At 53.0% G+C, this 15,136-nt stretch overlaps 7 protein-coding genes across 8 annotated transcripts; 6 read left to right on the top strand and 1 right to left on the bottom strand.

The window, feature by feature from the left end:
* Positions 1–198: 198 nt before the first annotated feature.
* On the top strand, positions 199–1,131 carry CKM354_000709600 (Signal recognition particle receptor subunit beta; the record flags this gene model as incomplete). Its single annotated transcript, XM_044802436.1, has 2 exons — positions 199–402; positions 460–1,131. 2 exons carry the CDS (start codon positions 199–201, stop codon positions 1,129–1,131), a joined length of 876 nt encoding a protein of 291 aa, XP_044658371.1.
* A 1,211-nt stretch (positions 1,132–2,342) lies between these two features.
* On the top strand, positions 2,343–3,250 carry CKM354_000709500 (uncharacterized protein; the record flags this gene model as incomplete). Its single annotated transcript, XM_044802435.1, has 2 exons — positions 2,343–2,592; positions 2,658–3,250. 2 exons carry the CDS (start codon positions 2,343–2,345, stop codon positions 3,248–3,250), a joined length of 843 nt encoding a protein of 280 aa, XP_044658370.1.
* A 560-nt stretch (positions 3,251–3,810) lies between these two features.
* CKM354_000709400 (phosphatase YCH1) lies at positions 3,811–4,284 on the top strand (the record flags this gene model as incomplete). The annotated part of the gene is made up of 2 exons (XM_044802434.1): positions 3,811–4,169; positions 4,224–4,284. The coding sequence occupies 2 exons, from the start codon at positions 3,811–3,813 to the stop codon at positions 4,282–4,284; spliced, it is 420 nt and encodes a 139-aa protein (XP_044658369.1).
* A 1,668-nt stretch (positions 4,285–5,952) lies between these two features.
* CKM354_000709300 (uncharacterized protein) lies at positions 5,953–6,807 on the top strand (the record flags this gene model as incomplete). The annotated part of the gene is made up of 1 exon (XM_044802433.1): positions 5,953–6,807. One exon carries the CDS (start codon positions 5,953–5,955, stop codon positions 6,805–6,807), a length of 855 nt encoding a protein of 284 aa, XP_044658368.1.
* Positions 6,808–7,346: 539 nt separating this feature from the next.
* On the bottom strand, positions 7,347–8,860 carry CKM354_000709200 (uncharacterized protein; the record flags this gene model as incomplete). 2 transcript variants are annotated; one of them, XM_044802431.1, is made up of 3 exons in its annotated part: positions 7,347–8,338; positions 8,387–8,648; positions 8,699–8,860. In XM_044802431.1, the coding sequence occupies 3 exons, from the start codon at positions 8,858–8,860 to the stop codon at positions 7,347–7,349; spliced, it is 1,416 nt and encodes a 471-aa protein (XP_044658366.1). The 2 variants fall into 2 exon arrangements, with proteins under 2 accessions (XP_044658366.1, XP_044658367.1); XM_044802432.1 differs by having other exon boundaries at positions 7,347–8,320.
* A 1,855-nt stretch (positions 8,861–10,715) lies between these two features.
* Positions 10,716–12,554, top strand: CKM354_000709100 (uncharacterized protein; the record flags this gene model as incomplete). Its single annotated transcript, XM_044802430.1, has 3 exons — positions 10,716–10,975; positions 11,026–11,129; positions 11,179–12,554. 3 exons carry the CDS (start codon positions 10,716–10,718, stop codon positions 12,552–12,554), a joined length of 1,740 nt encoding a protein of 579 aa, XP_044658365.1.
* Positions 12,555–13,141: 587 nt separating this feature from the next.
* CKM354_000709000 (uncharacterized protein) lies at positions 13,142–14,969 on the top strand (the record flags this gene model as incomplete). Its single annotated transcript, XM_044802429.1, has 3 exons — positions 13,142–13,285; positions 13,337–14,840; positions 14,896–14,969. 3 exons carry the CDS (start codon positions 13,142–13,144, stop codon positions 14,967–14,969), a joined length of 1,722 nt encoding a protein of 573 aa, XP_044658364.1.
* Positions 14,970–15,136: the final 167 nt, after the last annotated feature.

Here is a 15,136-nt window from a genome sequence, read left to right as displayed (position 1 = left end):
TCTGGGTGGGTGGAGAGAGCGAGGAGAACATGTCAGTAGATCACGACTGCCTGCGCAAGTCGCCGTGAGTGACCACTTCTTCACTTGGTCGCAAGGCAAACGGCGCGCGAAAGGTCAGACGTCACCACTTGCGGCCCAAGCATCCGCACAGCTGGCCCGCCTTCACTTACACCTTCACTGCGCAACAAATCCGTGAATATGGCAGAGCCCAAGGCCTGGGAGCAGGTCCTGACATGGGCCTTCTCGCCCAGCTGGTCAGCCATAATACTGGCCTTCGTTGTCGCCTTCACATTGCCACTGCTGATTCACGGATACCTGTACAAAAAAGCCGTTGCTAGAGAGGCCCCAAGCTTTTTGCTGGCAGGACCGAGCGGTGCAGGCAAGACGAGCTTGTTGACATTGGTATGCGCTTGCTTCACCTCTGCTACTTGATCATCATACTGACATGCCTGTGTCTAGCTCTCTACCGGCTCAGCAGCTCCAACGTACACTTCGCAGTCACCTTCAACAGCCCTCGTCAGCCTACCCCACCAAATACGCACGAGTGCGGACAAATATCGTTCAGAAAACGACAACGCGCCTCGAGATCAGCCGACGTTCCAGCTCATTGACACACCCGGGCACGGCAAGCTGAGACACCACGCGCTGTCCACCTTAACAGAATCCACAGCACTGAAGGGCGTCATATTTGTCGTGGATAGTGCAGCTGCAAGTCTCTCGGAAGCGGCAGAGTTTCTTCACGACCTGCTGCTTGCCCTACAGAAGCGGCACACACAGAGCAGGACGAGTAAAGGACCGGCATCGATACCCGTGCTCGTAGCTGCGAACAAGCAGGATGTCTTCTCTGCGACGCCTGCGAGCTTGCTGAAGACGAAGCTGGAGGAGGAGGTCGGGAGGATACGACAGACGAAGAGCAGAGGCGTGGTCGGTGTCGGAGGTGCTGGGACTGAAGACGATGCGGGAGGAGATGACGAGGATAACTGGTTAGGAGAGTATGGAAGCAAAGACTTCAACTTTGGGCAAATGGAAGAGCATGGCGTGGACATCAAGCTCATAGGTGGAAATGTAACGAATGGAGACAAGAAAGGGGATGTCGATGGGTGGTGGGTCTGGATTGGAGAAAATCTGTAGAGCGATTGCTCCTCAAATTGAACTACTTTCGATCAAGGACGGTTGCTGTCTCTTGTGCTCGTGAATCAACGACATTCGAGCGATGTCTCGCAGTCACTGAGACTGCTTCCGCAAAGAGGCATCGCTTCAAGTTGAACTTTGCCTGGTTAAGCTGACCACATTGGTATCGTGAGAGGTACTTGTACCTGGCTAGTTCCCCCATGCATTTCTACCAGTAGGCTTGTTACCGACAGACTCACTGGTGGCCATCCATTTTGATCAGAGTAGCCAAAAGGCCCATACTTTCAACCCCATATTTAGCACAGTGAAGCCCGAACACTGACACTCGATAACATCATCAACTTCAATGCGGGAACGCTCTAATCTTCACAGCTGACATAACCAAGCACAAAGAACATTTTGCTGTAGACAAAAATAGAGAGGAAAGCTGCTCAGACGAGAAGGTCTTGGCATCCAAAAATTTAACTTCACCATGCCATATCTCAACCAAAAATGATCCGATTGCCCCAATCTCTATTGCTATGCAAGCAGCAAAAACGATTCCCCCTCACAGGCTTGAACTGTGAACCTCTCGATTGCTAGAACACTCAGCGGTGTACTTAACAGTCGAACGCGCTAGCCAATTGCGCCAAGGAGGATTGAATCCGACGATAAGACGCATGCTTCTGATTGGTAAATCGTACTGAAACCAAGCTCCAAGCAACTCAAGACGGCTGCTCCAATATGCGATTTGGATTTTGTGGTTGACGCAGAGTCAAATGATGCCTGAGTTTGAGAGTTCTTTGTCCAGAATGCGCTCCGTTCGATTTAGATCATGCGCTGCGCTTCAGAGTCCACCATTCGATGATGCGAGGTCTTGTATTGCTCCCTCAGAAGAGTTACGCGTTGCAGGGTTACGTCGAAGCGGCTCGCGCGAATCCGGCTCCAGAACACATTGAACTCTTGGGAGGTTAACTTTGATCTCGATGCGAACGTAGAGCTACACGACCTCTCGAAGCAGCCACTTCCCTTTCAGATCTCTGACAAGGCAGTGATGTGACGCGTAGTGTGAGTTTGAGCAGCAAGAGGATGACGAGCCTCGGTCCACGAAGCGCGTCTCCACAAGATGCTCAACCACCTTCGTGACGACTTCGCACACACGGCTGTGCAACTTCTCTAGCACCACTAGCACTGAATCAGCGTAGACGCAGCCATCACTAGACCTCTCGACAATGGCGCCCATTTCCCGCAAACCTAAGCTCACCTTCCCCGAGCCTCCAACCAAAGACTCCATCATCTCCTATCCAACGCCCGGCGTTCTGCTCGTCCACCTGAACAAGTCCAAAGGCCTGAATTGCATCAATGCAGAGTTCACAGAAGAGCTGGAGAGAATATGGGAATGGCTAGACAAAGAGCCTGCTTTCACTGTGGGCATCATCACCGGAACGGGCAGAGCATTCTGTGCGGGTGCAGATTTGAAAGGTAGGAGATATACGGATATGACGTGAAGAGAACAAGCATAGGTGGTGTTGGCTAATGCCACATAGAATGGAATAAATTGAACACTGCGAAAACGCCCAAGTCGATAAGTGGCAGTGGGTTTGGCGGGCTCTCTCGTAGGGATGGGAAAAAGCCGGTCATCGCTGCTGTGAATGGGATATGTTTCGGCGGAGGCTGTGAGATGATCGTGAATTGTGATCTGGTTGTCGCTTCGCCAAAAGCGACGTTTGCTCTGCCGGAGGTCAAGGTTGGTGTTGTTGCTGCGGCAGGAGCTTTGCCGCGTATTATCAGGACGATAGGTAGGCCCAGGGCCATGGAAATGGCTTTGACTGGGAGGACGGTCTCTGCTCAAGAGGCGTTTGAGTGGGGACTGATCAACAAAGTCGTTGGAGATCGAGATGGAGAGGTCGTGGAGGCTGCTGTTGAATATGCGAAATTGATTGCGGCGAACAGTCCGGATGCCGTGATTGTCAGTAGAGAAGGAATCAAACTTGGATGGGAAGGTATGGGCGCTGAAGATGCTACCAAATACGCTCTTGAGAATTGGCAGCCGAAGTTGCAGGCTGGCGAGAATATGGCGGAGGGCGTGAGGGCTTTTGTCGAGAAGCGGAAGCCGAAGTGGAAGCCTTCGAAATTGTGATAACGCGAGACACAGGTGGTTCCCTCAAATGGTCCCGTAAATAAGCCTTTGAGCAGCTCCATCGAGATGGCAATGGCAATGGCATCGCCTCGACTAGGCATGTGCCGACTGTTTGCTGTATGTGCACCTTCAATTGTGTCATCAAAATTTGATTGTCGGAACGGAACCCGAAGCGACCCCAACTTCGCCTCCTGCCAGTCCAGCCTGCTTTTCCGTTGATACAACCACTTCTCAACTTGGAACCACCTCAAGACACGTCAGTACTGCTCCTCTATGTTCATTGCACTGCACTAAAATCTGACTAGTATTCAGCATACTCGCCCGCGTGAAGGACACCGCAAATACAGCGTCTTTTAGGCCTGTTCAAGATCGACCCGCGATTGGTGCGGCCAGTCCGTATTATCAGCAACGCCTAAAATTTGACTCAAGACAATCGATCAAGCCGGGTTTTGGCCGTTCTCGCGCAGACCTTCAAGGCAGAGTCATTGCGCATGAAAGCATTGAAGACGCGATTCGCCCCTCTTCTTCGCACTCAGTTTTCAGCTGTGCGCTTCAAGGAAATGTCGACCTACACCGTTGGGAACCTTCCCCGGATCACCCGTGAGGCTCTAGCGCCTTTGGTCCGCGAGCAGAACGCTGGTCTTGCCGTGATCGATGTCCGCGATAGCGACTACATCGGTGGACACATCCGGGGCTGTCAGAATGTGCCCACAGCCACGCATGACTACCGCATGCCAGAATTGGTGCGAACGCTCAAGGAAAAGGACACCGTCATCTTCCATTGCGCTCTGTCGCAGCAGCGTGGACCATCAAGCGCCTTGAAGTACTTGCGCGAGCGCGAACGGTTGCACGGCAAGGACGCGGGGCAGAATCAAAAGGTCTTCGTCCTGGACGGTGGCTTTCAGAAGTGGCAAGAAGAGTACATTCTCGCTCTCTTGACAGTGTAGTGCAGCATCGCTAACACTTCCTCTAGGTACGGCGAGGACAAGGAGCTGACGGAAGGCTTCATCAAGGATCTTTGGGACAACTACTGAGATGCTCGTCCACTGCGTTGACTACCGTGTTCGGGAGCTCCCATGATCGCAGGGAACAGTGAACGAATGTGAAAATACACAGCATCTCGTCATTTGGTTTTCTCTGGAGGGAGGGTGTGGTTTCGGTGGCACGTCCTGCAGCTTCTGATAGACCAGGCCGTCACATAGGGCCAACAAGTTTTCGCGCTCGCCGCTGCAGGTAGGCTCAATGTGGATGCACTTAGCGTGCGTGTATTACACAGGCATCTCGAACGACATCAATGGCACTAAAGAAGGCAGCTATGAACCTTTACGGGCCTGACTCTCAGGGAGAAATGGCCTGCCAACTAACCCGCGCCTCATGCCATGCCCTGCGTGTACTGCGATAGAAGTAGAAATGTCACTAAGCAACAAAACATGGCTCTTGCTGGCTCGTGTTTGACGAGGACCTCTTCTAGCGAGATCGCACGGCAGGCGAACCTCAAGCATGTGACGAAGGCCGGAGTCAGCCAGCTCTCGGTCGACCGCGACAAGAATGTCGGTCGATGGTCATGATCTACGAGAGTGACACACTATGCATACTGCACAAGGGTAGCGCTTCGTAGTCGATGGCACATTTGATGTTGACGGCAGGAAACGCATCCCATGGCACGTCGTTGTGCGGTGTGCATCGGGTACTGACCGCTCAGACTCCTGACCCAGTGGCACGCATTCTCACCGCCATGATCAAACGCTCATTCAAAGTGACAAACAGATTTGGCTCAGAACTCAGGTGCTGCGGTTGTACATGTGATTCCACATCACAACTTCGAGTGGCGATTGTCTCGCCGCGCGAACACGAGGTTTGAAAGAGTGCAGCAACATGCACAGATGTAAGATGCAACTTTGGAGATATGTTGGACCTTTCCTTGCGTGTGCGACAACGCAAGCTGTCCTCACTGGTGGTGAATGGCTTGTTGGCGGCCCTGACTCAGCTCAGCCTGATTCAATTCTTTGTGCCTTAGAGACAGGGAGTCAGAAAATAGTTCGTTAGCCACTGTGTTATGCCTCAACCGTCGTACAACTCGTTGAATCAGCAAACTTCATTGGTTGACAAGGTTGGTGGCACGTCCTGGACGATCTGGTTGGCATCTGCTGGTCCGATCGTTTGCACTTGGCGTTTGACAAGCTGGAGGGGTCTCCAGCCGCGATTACCTGCATGCCTGCCTCGCACCTCAACGTCAAGCCATCAAAAACATCATCACTAGCAAAGCTGCGTCACGAGTCCGCCGCATACTGCTATTGTCCTATTGTCGTGAATTAGGGCACTGCGGTAGGCTGCACGTGCCACAACACAGGAGCTAGCTTCTTGGCGGAGCGCATCTCGTTACCTTCTCTGGCGAATCTCAACCTCGACACATCCACCTCACGCCACTTTCACCAAGCTGCCCATACCGTACAGTATCAGCAACATCAAGCACTCTCTCGTGAAGCACTCTCAAGACAACTGCGCGCAACACATCCGAGACTCGAAAATCTCGGTCACAGGCTTCGGAACCTCCTGGAAACCAAGTCAGGTCACACACTGGACTCCGCTTTCATGTAGGTGATCCGCCTCACAGGCAAGATGATCTGCCTGTCTCCAACTCGCTGCTGTGGGCTCTTTGCATCGCAAGAAACTTCACATTTCTCGTTTCCCACCGCTGACACATGCCCAGGGCCACCTCTAGGCAGAACCAAGGCGTGAGAGGCGATGACAAAGGCCTGACAAGCACGCGCATACGCTATCGTAGCCCTCCACCACGCGAAGATGACGAAGTCCTGCAATACCTCACGGAGCACCGCAAATCCAAGAATTTCCGACCCCGCCACACACCTCCGGATGTCTGCGCAGCCCAAGACGTGGCGCTAGGAAAAGCTCACATCCTCGAGCTCGCCATCAGAAGCGCGCAATCATCACGAAGAGACAGTGGCGTCAACGCTGAGCTATCGACCGAGAAAGCCAAAGACCTTGTTCCTGATCTAGAAGCCAACAATGACGACTTTGCGGTCAAACCGCCACCGTCAGCGTCCTCGCGACAATCCGCCACAACAAATCTCCTCGCCGCACCATCAATCGAATCAGCGAACTCAGCTCGTGCACCGTCACCCAAGCGACCATTTTCGGAAATCTCTTCGTCAGCCACGTCGCAAGATGACGGCGGGGCGGAGTATCGGCCCCAACCTTCACCGAGGAGAGCCTCGAGCAAGAAAGTAACACCTCAGCCCACAAAACCAACACAGCCTCGCTCACCTTCTGAGAAGCGAATTCACCGCGGACGTAAGACTCCCGTGCGGCCTAGTGAGCTGCGCAATCTTGGAGTGGACGCCAAGGGATTGGATCCTACCCGGGAGGAACCTGTGGTGAGAAAGTTGTACTTGTCTAAGGGCAAGTGGTACGAAATCACCGGCGACGGACGACCGGATTGGGCTGAGGATGAGAAGGTGCAAATTGTCTCTGTTGCAGGACAGTCGTCTAAGCGGTCGAGAGCAAGTCTTAGTCGGCATTCGCAGTATTTGGACTAGTGGAGCGATCTCACGATGGCCTCCTCAATGGACATTGACTTCAAAGATCTGCGGTATGCTCTTCGCTGCCCACCGAACATTGGACCGAGCATATCTTGCTTACGGCTCATCAGAGCCATGTGGCACCCTGGTCAAGCTCGATCGAACGGGTCAGCGGCTTCGCCCTGATTTGACAATGCTTTACAATGAAGTGATCTCGGACGAGCGATCACCGAAGATACCACTACGCGCATGGCTATTGCATTCCAGACAAAGGATGAGCAGAAATTCCAGGACATCTGCGCGAGCACTACACATGTCGCCGGTGCCGACTGATGGTTGAGCAACGGCAGAGAACAGCTCCGCGAGATTAGGAGTCGCGGGAAATCAATTATCAAACTCAATGTACCACCTAAGGGCACGACAATGGCACAAGGAAATGAACCCCGTATTCGTAGAAAAGCGCAAAAAGCCTTTGAAAATGCTGCCGTATCCCGCTATCTATGCTCATAGACTCGCCGTGCAATGCCGCCATAAATCATTCGTTTCACTCGTTGCATCTAAGTGGAGTTACTGTTGTCGTCGCAGCTCCACGGGCTGGAACGATCCGAAGAGTTCACAATTCCAAGAATAGCACCATACGTGCCACCAACAGTGACGAAAGTACCTCCAATAACCATGAACAGACTGAAAGCAACTCCAGCGTACCATGTCCACCCGCGGTTAGGCCTCTTGAAGTTGTCGTACAGGTACATCAATCCTGTAGGTTGGAAGCAAGTGACAGTAGCCAAAAGGGCACCGACGAGCGAGAGAAGTTGGTCGAAGACTGGGATTCCGGATCCGATGAGGTAGGCTACGATGGTGATAGTTGCGGTGCAGCCGAGCCAGGCCATCCAGTGGATTGGAGTGTTGGATGTCAAGTGTCGGGTGCCACGCATGAAGCGCATAAAGATCGTTTTGGCTGGCATGTGGACGAAAAGCATACAGCTCGCGACCAGACCTGGCAGAGCAATTCCGTAGCAGATTCTCTTCATGAGAGCACCGGCGGATCCGAGAGCTGGGGAAGCGACGTATGAACCACAGTAGTAGTAGACCACGATGCCAATAATGAGGTAGACGACTGTAACGGCGCCCTGGGCAGTCAAGAGAGATCGTGTGTAGTGCTTTGGGTTTCGCATTTCAGCGTGGCAAGCGAAGAATGCTGGAAGGCAGGAAAAGGCGAAGACAATCGTAGAGACGGCTGAGATCCCTTGTGCGAAGGTGGGAGCTCTGGTGATCTGGTAGTTGGATTCGTATGGTCCTTCTTGTGGTGCGGCTGCTGGACGGTCTTGGACACCGACAGCGATGGTCAATGTGAAGATGGCGCTCAGAATACCGATAACTCCCGCCCATGCGATGAAAGAGACCTTTCCGAGAGTCTGGATACTGCCAAAGCTGAAACCAATGGCGGCTCCGACAACGACGAATATGGCTGTGCAAGCACCGTGGACGGAAACCGAGTTCAGAGCGATCGAGATACTCAGCATTGCAGATGCTGCGAGGAATGTGAAGTCTGCGCTGGTCAGCATACTGTCTGCATCTCAGGATCCGCTGGACTTACGCAGGACAAAGGCCCAGAAGAAGAATTCGCGCCCGACTCTGCCGGCAATGATCCGTCCGACATCATCGATTCCATACACGTGTGGGTGCTTGATCTTGAATTGGCCAACCATCCAGGCGGCCCAAGTCGTCATAGTCGCGACCAGAAGAATGATGATGACACCAGGTACCATTCCGAGGACATCGAAAGCTCCGGGAAGACCCAAGACACCTAACCCGACCTGCGTCTTGAACATGAGGATAGCACTTCCCGCCCAGCCGACCTGTATACCATGTCAGCAGACGTCGCATCGGTGCGGCAAGCTCTACCTACGTTCTTGTAGTTGGGACCATCTTTCGAGAGCTCTCCAAAAGGATCTGATTCATTTGGATCCGCCCTGGGCTTGTTGGCATAGTCCTCGACATCTCCGACATCGCTCGTAGCGACCGGCGCAAGGCCATCCTCCTGCTGTTGTTGCTTCTTGTCCCCGAACATTGTCAACGCCACGACCGCCCGGCGAGAAAGATGAGTGAAGTTGAGAAAAGAGTTGGCTAGTGCTGCGAGCGGAAGGAGTGCGCAAAGTCTACTTTAAGAGCAGGCGCGGAGAACCAGGAAGGCTCCATCGACTATCGCTCGCGCTTGACGAAATCTGTTACTCAGAGTTTCAGGCATCGCGACACTGGCCCATGGGGAAAATGCCATTGCTGGTGGTCAGCAGCTGTGCACGGTCGTGGAACGGCTACCGACGGTTTGTTGAAAAAGTGTGTCGCGCCTGCAAGGGTTCAATATCCACATGCAGGACATCATTGGAACCAGTTTCTGCTTAGCGCGAGATTATAGCTCTGATCTTGGCAGTGGTTACATCTTCTGCCTCTTTTCGCAGCTACTTCTGTAATCATTATCCCGGATTGTGCTTTTCTAGCGTACGCGTACTCGTCGTCTGGAGGGCGTTTGTGGCTGTGGCTGTCGTCGGGCTTGGAAGACTGCTTTGAAACCATTGTCTGGTTGGGGAGGGAGTTGCGAAGAAGGAAATCACCGACCGAGAACCGTCCGACTTGGCAGATGATCCGCTGCTGTAGGACACAACCGCAAGACACATGGCATGGTCTTGTTGCGCGTTGCCTTATCTAAGCCAGGACACTATGTGATAATGCATTCGAGAGTGTTACCCACCTTTGCACGTTGTGGATACGAGGTTGGAAAGTTTGCGTCCAAGCCGTGGTTCGCAGCTTGGGTTTAAGCTTCGGATTGCTTGGTTTCTGTAGGATTCGCTTTTCGCATTTTCGGTCCTCACGCTGGGAGTTGTCGAGGCCACAAGACTCCGACGCTGGACAGTGTAGGATTGGGGTCGGATCAACCGGTGACACACTGCAGTCGCAATAATGCCGATGCAGATCTCTTGGCCGTTGCACTACCTGTGGCGATGAGAGAGAGTCTTTCGAATCTTGTCAACTCTCACACGAGATTCTTATCGTGAAATCGCCGGTGCGCAGTCTCGCGGGCATCAATCCAGGTTTCCCCATTCTCCTATCACGATACCATAAATTGGCATCACCATCGTTGCACGATTCGGTGGCTTGGCAGCGCGTTATTAATGTATGCCCGATGCACGATTTGACCGGCATTCCACGTGGCGACACTGAACTCGGTCCAACATTCGGCTCAGCGGCCTGACTGTCGCGCGTCGAGGGCGTGCTGCTGCGCTGTGTCGCGTGCCAACACTTGCCATGAAGAGGCAGTGCTTCTGCCCTGGTCAGCATCAGGTCCTGAAGAGCACCTGGAGCTGGAAAACTTCAATGTCGCCCTGGCTCCTCGTTTCGCAGTCTTCGAAAGCATCCGGTGTGGTGAAGCAAGTGTTCATCCGCCGACGACCCGTACCGTGCTGTCCCGGGGTCTGCAAAATTCGGCGCTGCCATCGCTGCATCCAGCACTTCGATGTGAGAGGTGCATTGTTGATTCTGAATCGACCACCTTTCTTGCCATTGGGGCCGAAAGGACAAGACTGCTGCGGAGGTTGAAGTAGCAAAGTAAGATGGCCACCGGGCCGAGGCACGTGCTCGTCAATGCCAAAATGCCAAGCTGCACTTTCCGCTGTGCTTTAATTCTCCCCACGACCACAACAACAACATCAACCAAAGCACTGCCATCGATCACCAACACGTACAGCAAAGACTGACGCGATACTCCACGGAAATGTGCATCGGCACTGTCCAGACAAGATGGCGTGCTATGCGCGTCCGCGATTGAGCCGATCGCTGGCCATATATACGGCACGTCGGACGACCTCTCGCCGCGATGGAACCCATTCTGTGCGGCAAAGCGAGTTCGGAGAGGCGAGGTGACAGCAACGATGTATCCCAGAAAGACCCTCCTGGGCTTGTACGCGTTCGCTGCTGTGTGCGATGCGAAATCACGACCGAATATCGTCGTGGTCCTCACAGATGACCAGGATAATTGGGGTTCTCTGGACTACATGCCCTTGCTCCAGAAACATATCACCGACCATGGCACAAAGTTTGACAATCACTATTGCACGGTTTCGATCTGTTGCCCCAGCAGAGTGAACCTTTGGACTGGTCTTACAGCACACAATACCAATGTCACGGATGTGTACGAACCATCTTCCCTCCGAGTGAGCTACATGTCACTGACTACTCCAGCTCTCCACCGTACGGCGGCTATCCCAAGTTCGTGGAAAGAGGTTTCAACGACGACTGGCTGCCGGTCTGGCTACAAGCGCAAGGTTATAATACATACTACACTGGTGCGAGAATTCGCCACGAACGGAGATTTGGTCTAACAACGCCTGTCAGGGAAATTATTCAACTCTCACAGCGTAGAGAATTACAATGATCCTTTCGTGAAAGGCTTCAACGGATCGGACTTCCTTCTGGATCCTTACACATATACTTACTGGAATGCCACCATGAGTCGCAACTATGGGGAGCCCGTCAGCTATGAAGGGCAATATTCTCCTGATGTTGTTGCGGAGAAGACTTACGGCTGGCTTGATGAAGCTATTTCGCACGAACAGCCCTTCTTCATTGTGGCAGCTCCTGTTGCACCACACAGCAACCAAGATCCGAACGTGCCCGGTGTGATGTCAATACCCGAGTACGCGCCACGACACGCACATCTTTTCAAGAACTTTACTATTCCACGCACACCCAACTTCAACCCGGATGTACCTTCTGGAGTGAGCTGGGTAAAAGAGTTGCCGCAGCTCAACCAGACAGTTATCGATTACCACGACGAATACCAGCGAGCCAGGTTGCGAGCATTGCAGGCTGTAGATGAGATGGTCGAGCAGCTTGTCGAAAGGGTCGCTGGGTACGGCTTGCTCGAAAACACATACTTCTTCTTCACTACCGACAATGGATACCACATCTCTCAGCATCGACTGCCGCCAGGAAAGGAATGTGCCTTCGAGACTGATATCCACATCCCGCTTATCGTGCGAGGCCCGGGCATAGCCGCGGGCAAGACCGCAGGTGTTGTAAGCTCGCACACTGACTTCACCCCCACGATCATGAAGATCGCAGGTGTAGATCGGCCGGACCTAGATGGAATTCCGATACCGCTGTCGCAAGACGAGCTGTCTGCAGGATCTTTCGGTGAGCATGTGAACGTTGAATACTGGGGTAAAGCTCTCCCAGAGGGCAAGTACGGCAAGATCGGCAACGAGCCTTTTTCGCCTGGGCGACCGCCTATCTCTGCACGCAACAATACCTACAAGGCTCTTCGTCTTATTTCCGATGAGTACAGCTTGCTGTATACAGTCTGGTGCACTGGCGAGAAGGAGTTGTATGATACAGGCCGCGATCCTAGCCAGATTCACAACCTCCTTGGCAATCAAGGATCTCCGCTGTCTTCAGACTATGTCTTGCTTGGCCGATCTTTGGTGGATGTAACAGCACGTTTGGACGCTCTGTTGCTCGTACTCAAGTCCTGCAAAGCACGAAGCTGTCAGAGGCCGTGGGAGTCTCTGCACCCTGACGGCAGTGTGCATACACTGCAGGATGCACTGGAAACGCGGTTCGATTCCTTCTACATCGACCAACCCAAGGTTAGCTTCTCTTCGTGCGCGTTGGGACAGATTCTTAGTGAAGAAGGGCCACAAGCTGTCAATGTTTGGGAGGAGAATAACTATGCAGCAAACTTTTCTGCCCATTCGTACTTGCGCGTTTGAGAACGCGATGAGCCGGACAACTTGCAGAATCATTCTACTCGCGAATGCATATGCGACATGAACGGAACAACGGCACCACACAATCGCATCCTGGAACAAATTGGCAGTTGAGCGACGACCCGAAGCGCAGTCGTGAAGAAAAATCTACAGACCCGCATACAGTCCCAACGCATACCACAAAGTGAGAAGAACGCAGGGTTTAAAGCTTCACCTCTCGGTATACATTCTGCATGTAGCATACAGAACTTTTTCCAAACATCGATCGCGCCATCCAGCTCCACGCTGGCACGAGTCTTGGCACAGCCTCGAACCAATTTATCCTAGTACCCTGCGACTAACTGCGTTCGCAGAACAACGCTTTGCCCAAGCTGTGTATACCGTGCAAGGATTCTACAGGAAGAGCTCGATCTCCGTCATCGGCCGCACCTGCTACATGATCCAGAGCTCGAAAGCCTATCGTGGCGGCCCGCGACACCGCTAATCAGACTCTTGCTATTTACCCTGCTGTGACTAAGTACAAGAACAACACTTGATCGCTTCTGTCTGAGGATTTACGAAACTCTGCACTTGAAGTGTAGAACTCGGTCATGACCACCACGGAAGAAGTTGAGGGACGACGACCTGTCAGTGCAAGCAGTGCTGATGATGAGTCAGTTGACTCATTGGTCGACGAGTTCGCACCTCTACTGCCTACTGGCGCCGAGCCATCAGTGCTATACCGGACTATAAGCGTGAGAGCATACACGCCAACTTATGTCGTGCTCGAGCTAATCGCTAGACAGAGAAGAAGTGATGCTGGAGATTTACCGGCAGACGACAAGGATATCGAATGGGCCAAGAAGCGTCATGATCGTGGGAAAGCCTCTAGCAGTGTCTATGCTACCATTTCCGTGCTACTGCTTGGTGTTTTCGTGGCTCAGGTGGATGCCAGTCTGGTGCTTGCGACGTACGGGACAGTCGCATCTAGCTTTGGTGACCTCGATTCGGGATCATGGCTGCTGTCTGCATTCGTCCTCGCGCAGTGTGTTGCTCAGCCTCTCTATGGCAAGCTTTCGGACATCTATGGGCGCAAACACTGCTTGCAAGCCGCATATATCCTCTTCGCGCTGGGCACTACTATCACCGGGTTAGGTCAAACCATGACCCAGGTCATCGGAGGACGAGTCGTACAGGGAGCTGGATCTGCCGGAATCACATCTCTGGTCTCGATTATCATTACAGATATGGTGCCACTTCATGAGGTGGCTACGATACGCAGCTACGTCAACATCCTCCAGACAAGTGGACGTAGCTGCGGTGGAGTCATTGGCGGCGCGTTGACTTACAGCCTCGGATGGCGTTGGGCTTTCTTGGTTCAAGTACCACCAATGCTGCTGTCGATGCTTCTTGTCCATTGTCGACTCGATCTTCCGAAACGACAGAGTTCAGGTCACACGCAATGGCAGAAATTGAAACGGATCGATTTCGTTGGAGCGTTGTCCCTCTGTGCTGCCATCTTTGCAGTGTGCTTCATGCTGGAAACAGGAGGCTCGCGATTCCCATGGAAGTCGGCTCCGATAATCGGTTCAGCGGTGGGCTTCGTGGTCGCACTGATGATTTTCACCATCTCGGCCAGCATCGTAGCCGAGCCCATCTTCCCACTCCAGCTCCTGCGGAAGTGGGCAGTCTTGAGCAACTACAGCATAGCATTCTTGCAAGTCCTATTGCAGTTCTCGCTCATGACGATCGTGCCGCTATACTTCCAAGTCACCAACAAGGCCAATACTGCGCAGGCTGGTGCGTACTTGATTCCCGCCTTTGCAGGAAACACGATCGGAGGCCTGATTGCTGGATACTTCATCAAGTACACTGGACTTTACAAGCCAATGACTGTCATCTCACCGCTTTTCGGGGTGTTATGCATGTCTTTGTGCCTTTTCTTGTGGAATGGTCATACTTCCACCGCCGAGGCATTGTACATCTTCCCAGGCGGGTTTGCATCAGGTGCATCATCAAGCTCGATCTTCGTGGCACTGGCAGCTGGTGTTTCTGAGGACGACCTTGCTATAACGGCTTCTGGGCTCTACCTCTTCTTCAACCTGGGCGCTGTTGCAGGTGCCAGTGCTGGAGCTGCTGTCTATCAAGGTGGTCTTAGAACAGGTCTGAGGGCGGCGTTGGAGGGAGTACCTAATGGATCGGAGATCATGCAAAGAGCGCTCTCGGACATCACTTATGTCCAGAATGCGAGTGAGCAGATTCGGAAGCTCATTGTGCCTGCGTATGTTTATGGGCTGCATCAAGTCAACAGTAAGTTAGCGTTTCTTCCGCAACGTGTATGGGTCCCTGCTGACGCCTACTGCAGTACAAAGCATCATCTGTGCGGCCATTTGCTTCGCTATAGCGGTTTTCACGCCAAGCTCACGTATAGGGAGGTAGCGATAGCGCTGTGTGACGACTCACCCTAGTAATAGCCTGTTACAATACAAGGCCCTTAGGCGCCGAAGACTCCGATCTCATCGCCTCAAAGCACGAGCGTGGTGTTCGCATCACTGAATCGCGTCTCCACGTCTGCTTCCAAGACATCGTTCGAGCCCAGTGAAACA

Source organism: Cercospora kikuchii (genome assembly GCF_019650295.1).
Source record: "Cercospora kikuchii DNA, contig_00004, whole genome shotgun sequence".
NCBI classification, from domain to species: domain Eukaryota; kingdom Fungi; phylum Ascomycota; class Dothideomycetes; order Mycosphaerellales; family Mycosphaerellaceae; genus Cercospora; species Cercospora kikuchii.
The sequence above is the reverse complement of the archived record's forward strand: the minus strand, read 5'-3'. Positions and strand labels throughout refer to the sequence as shown.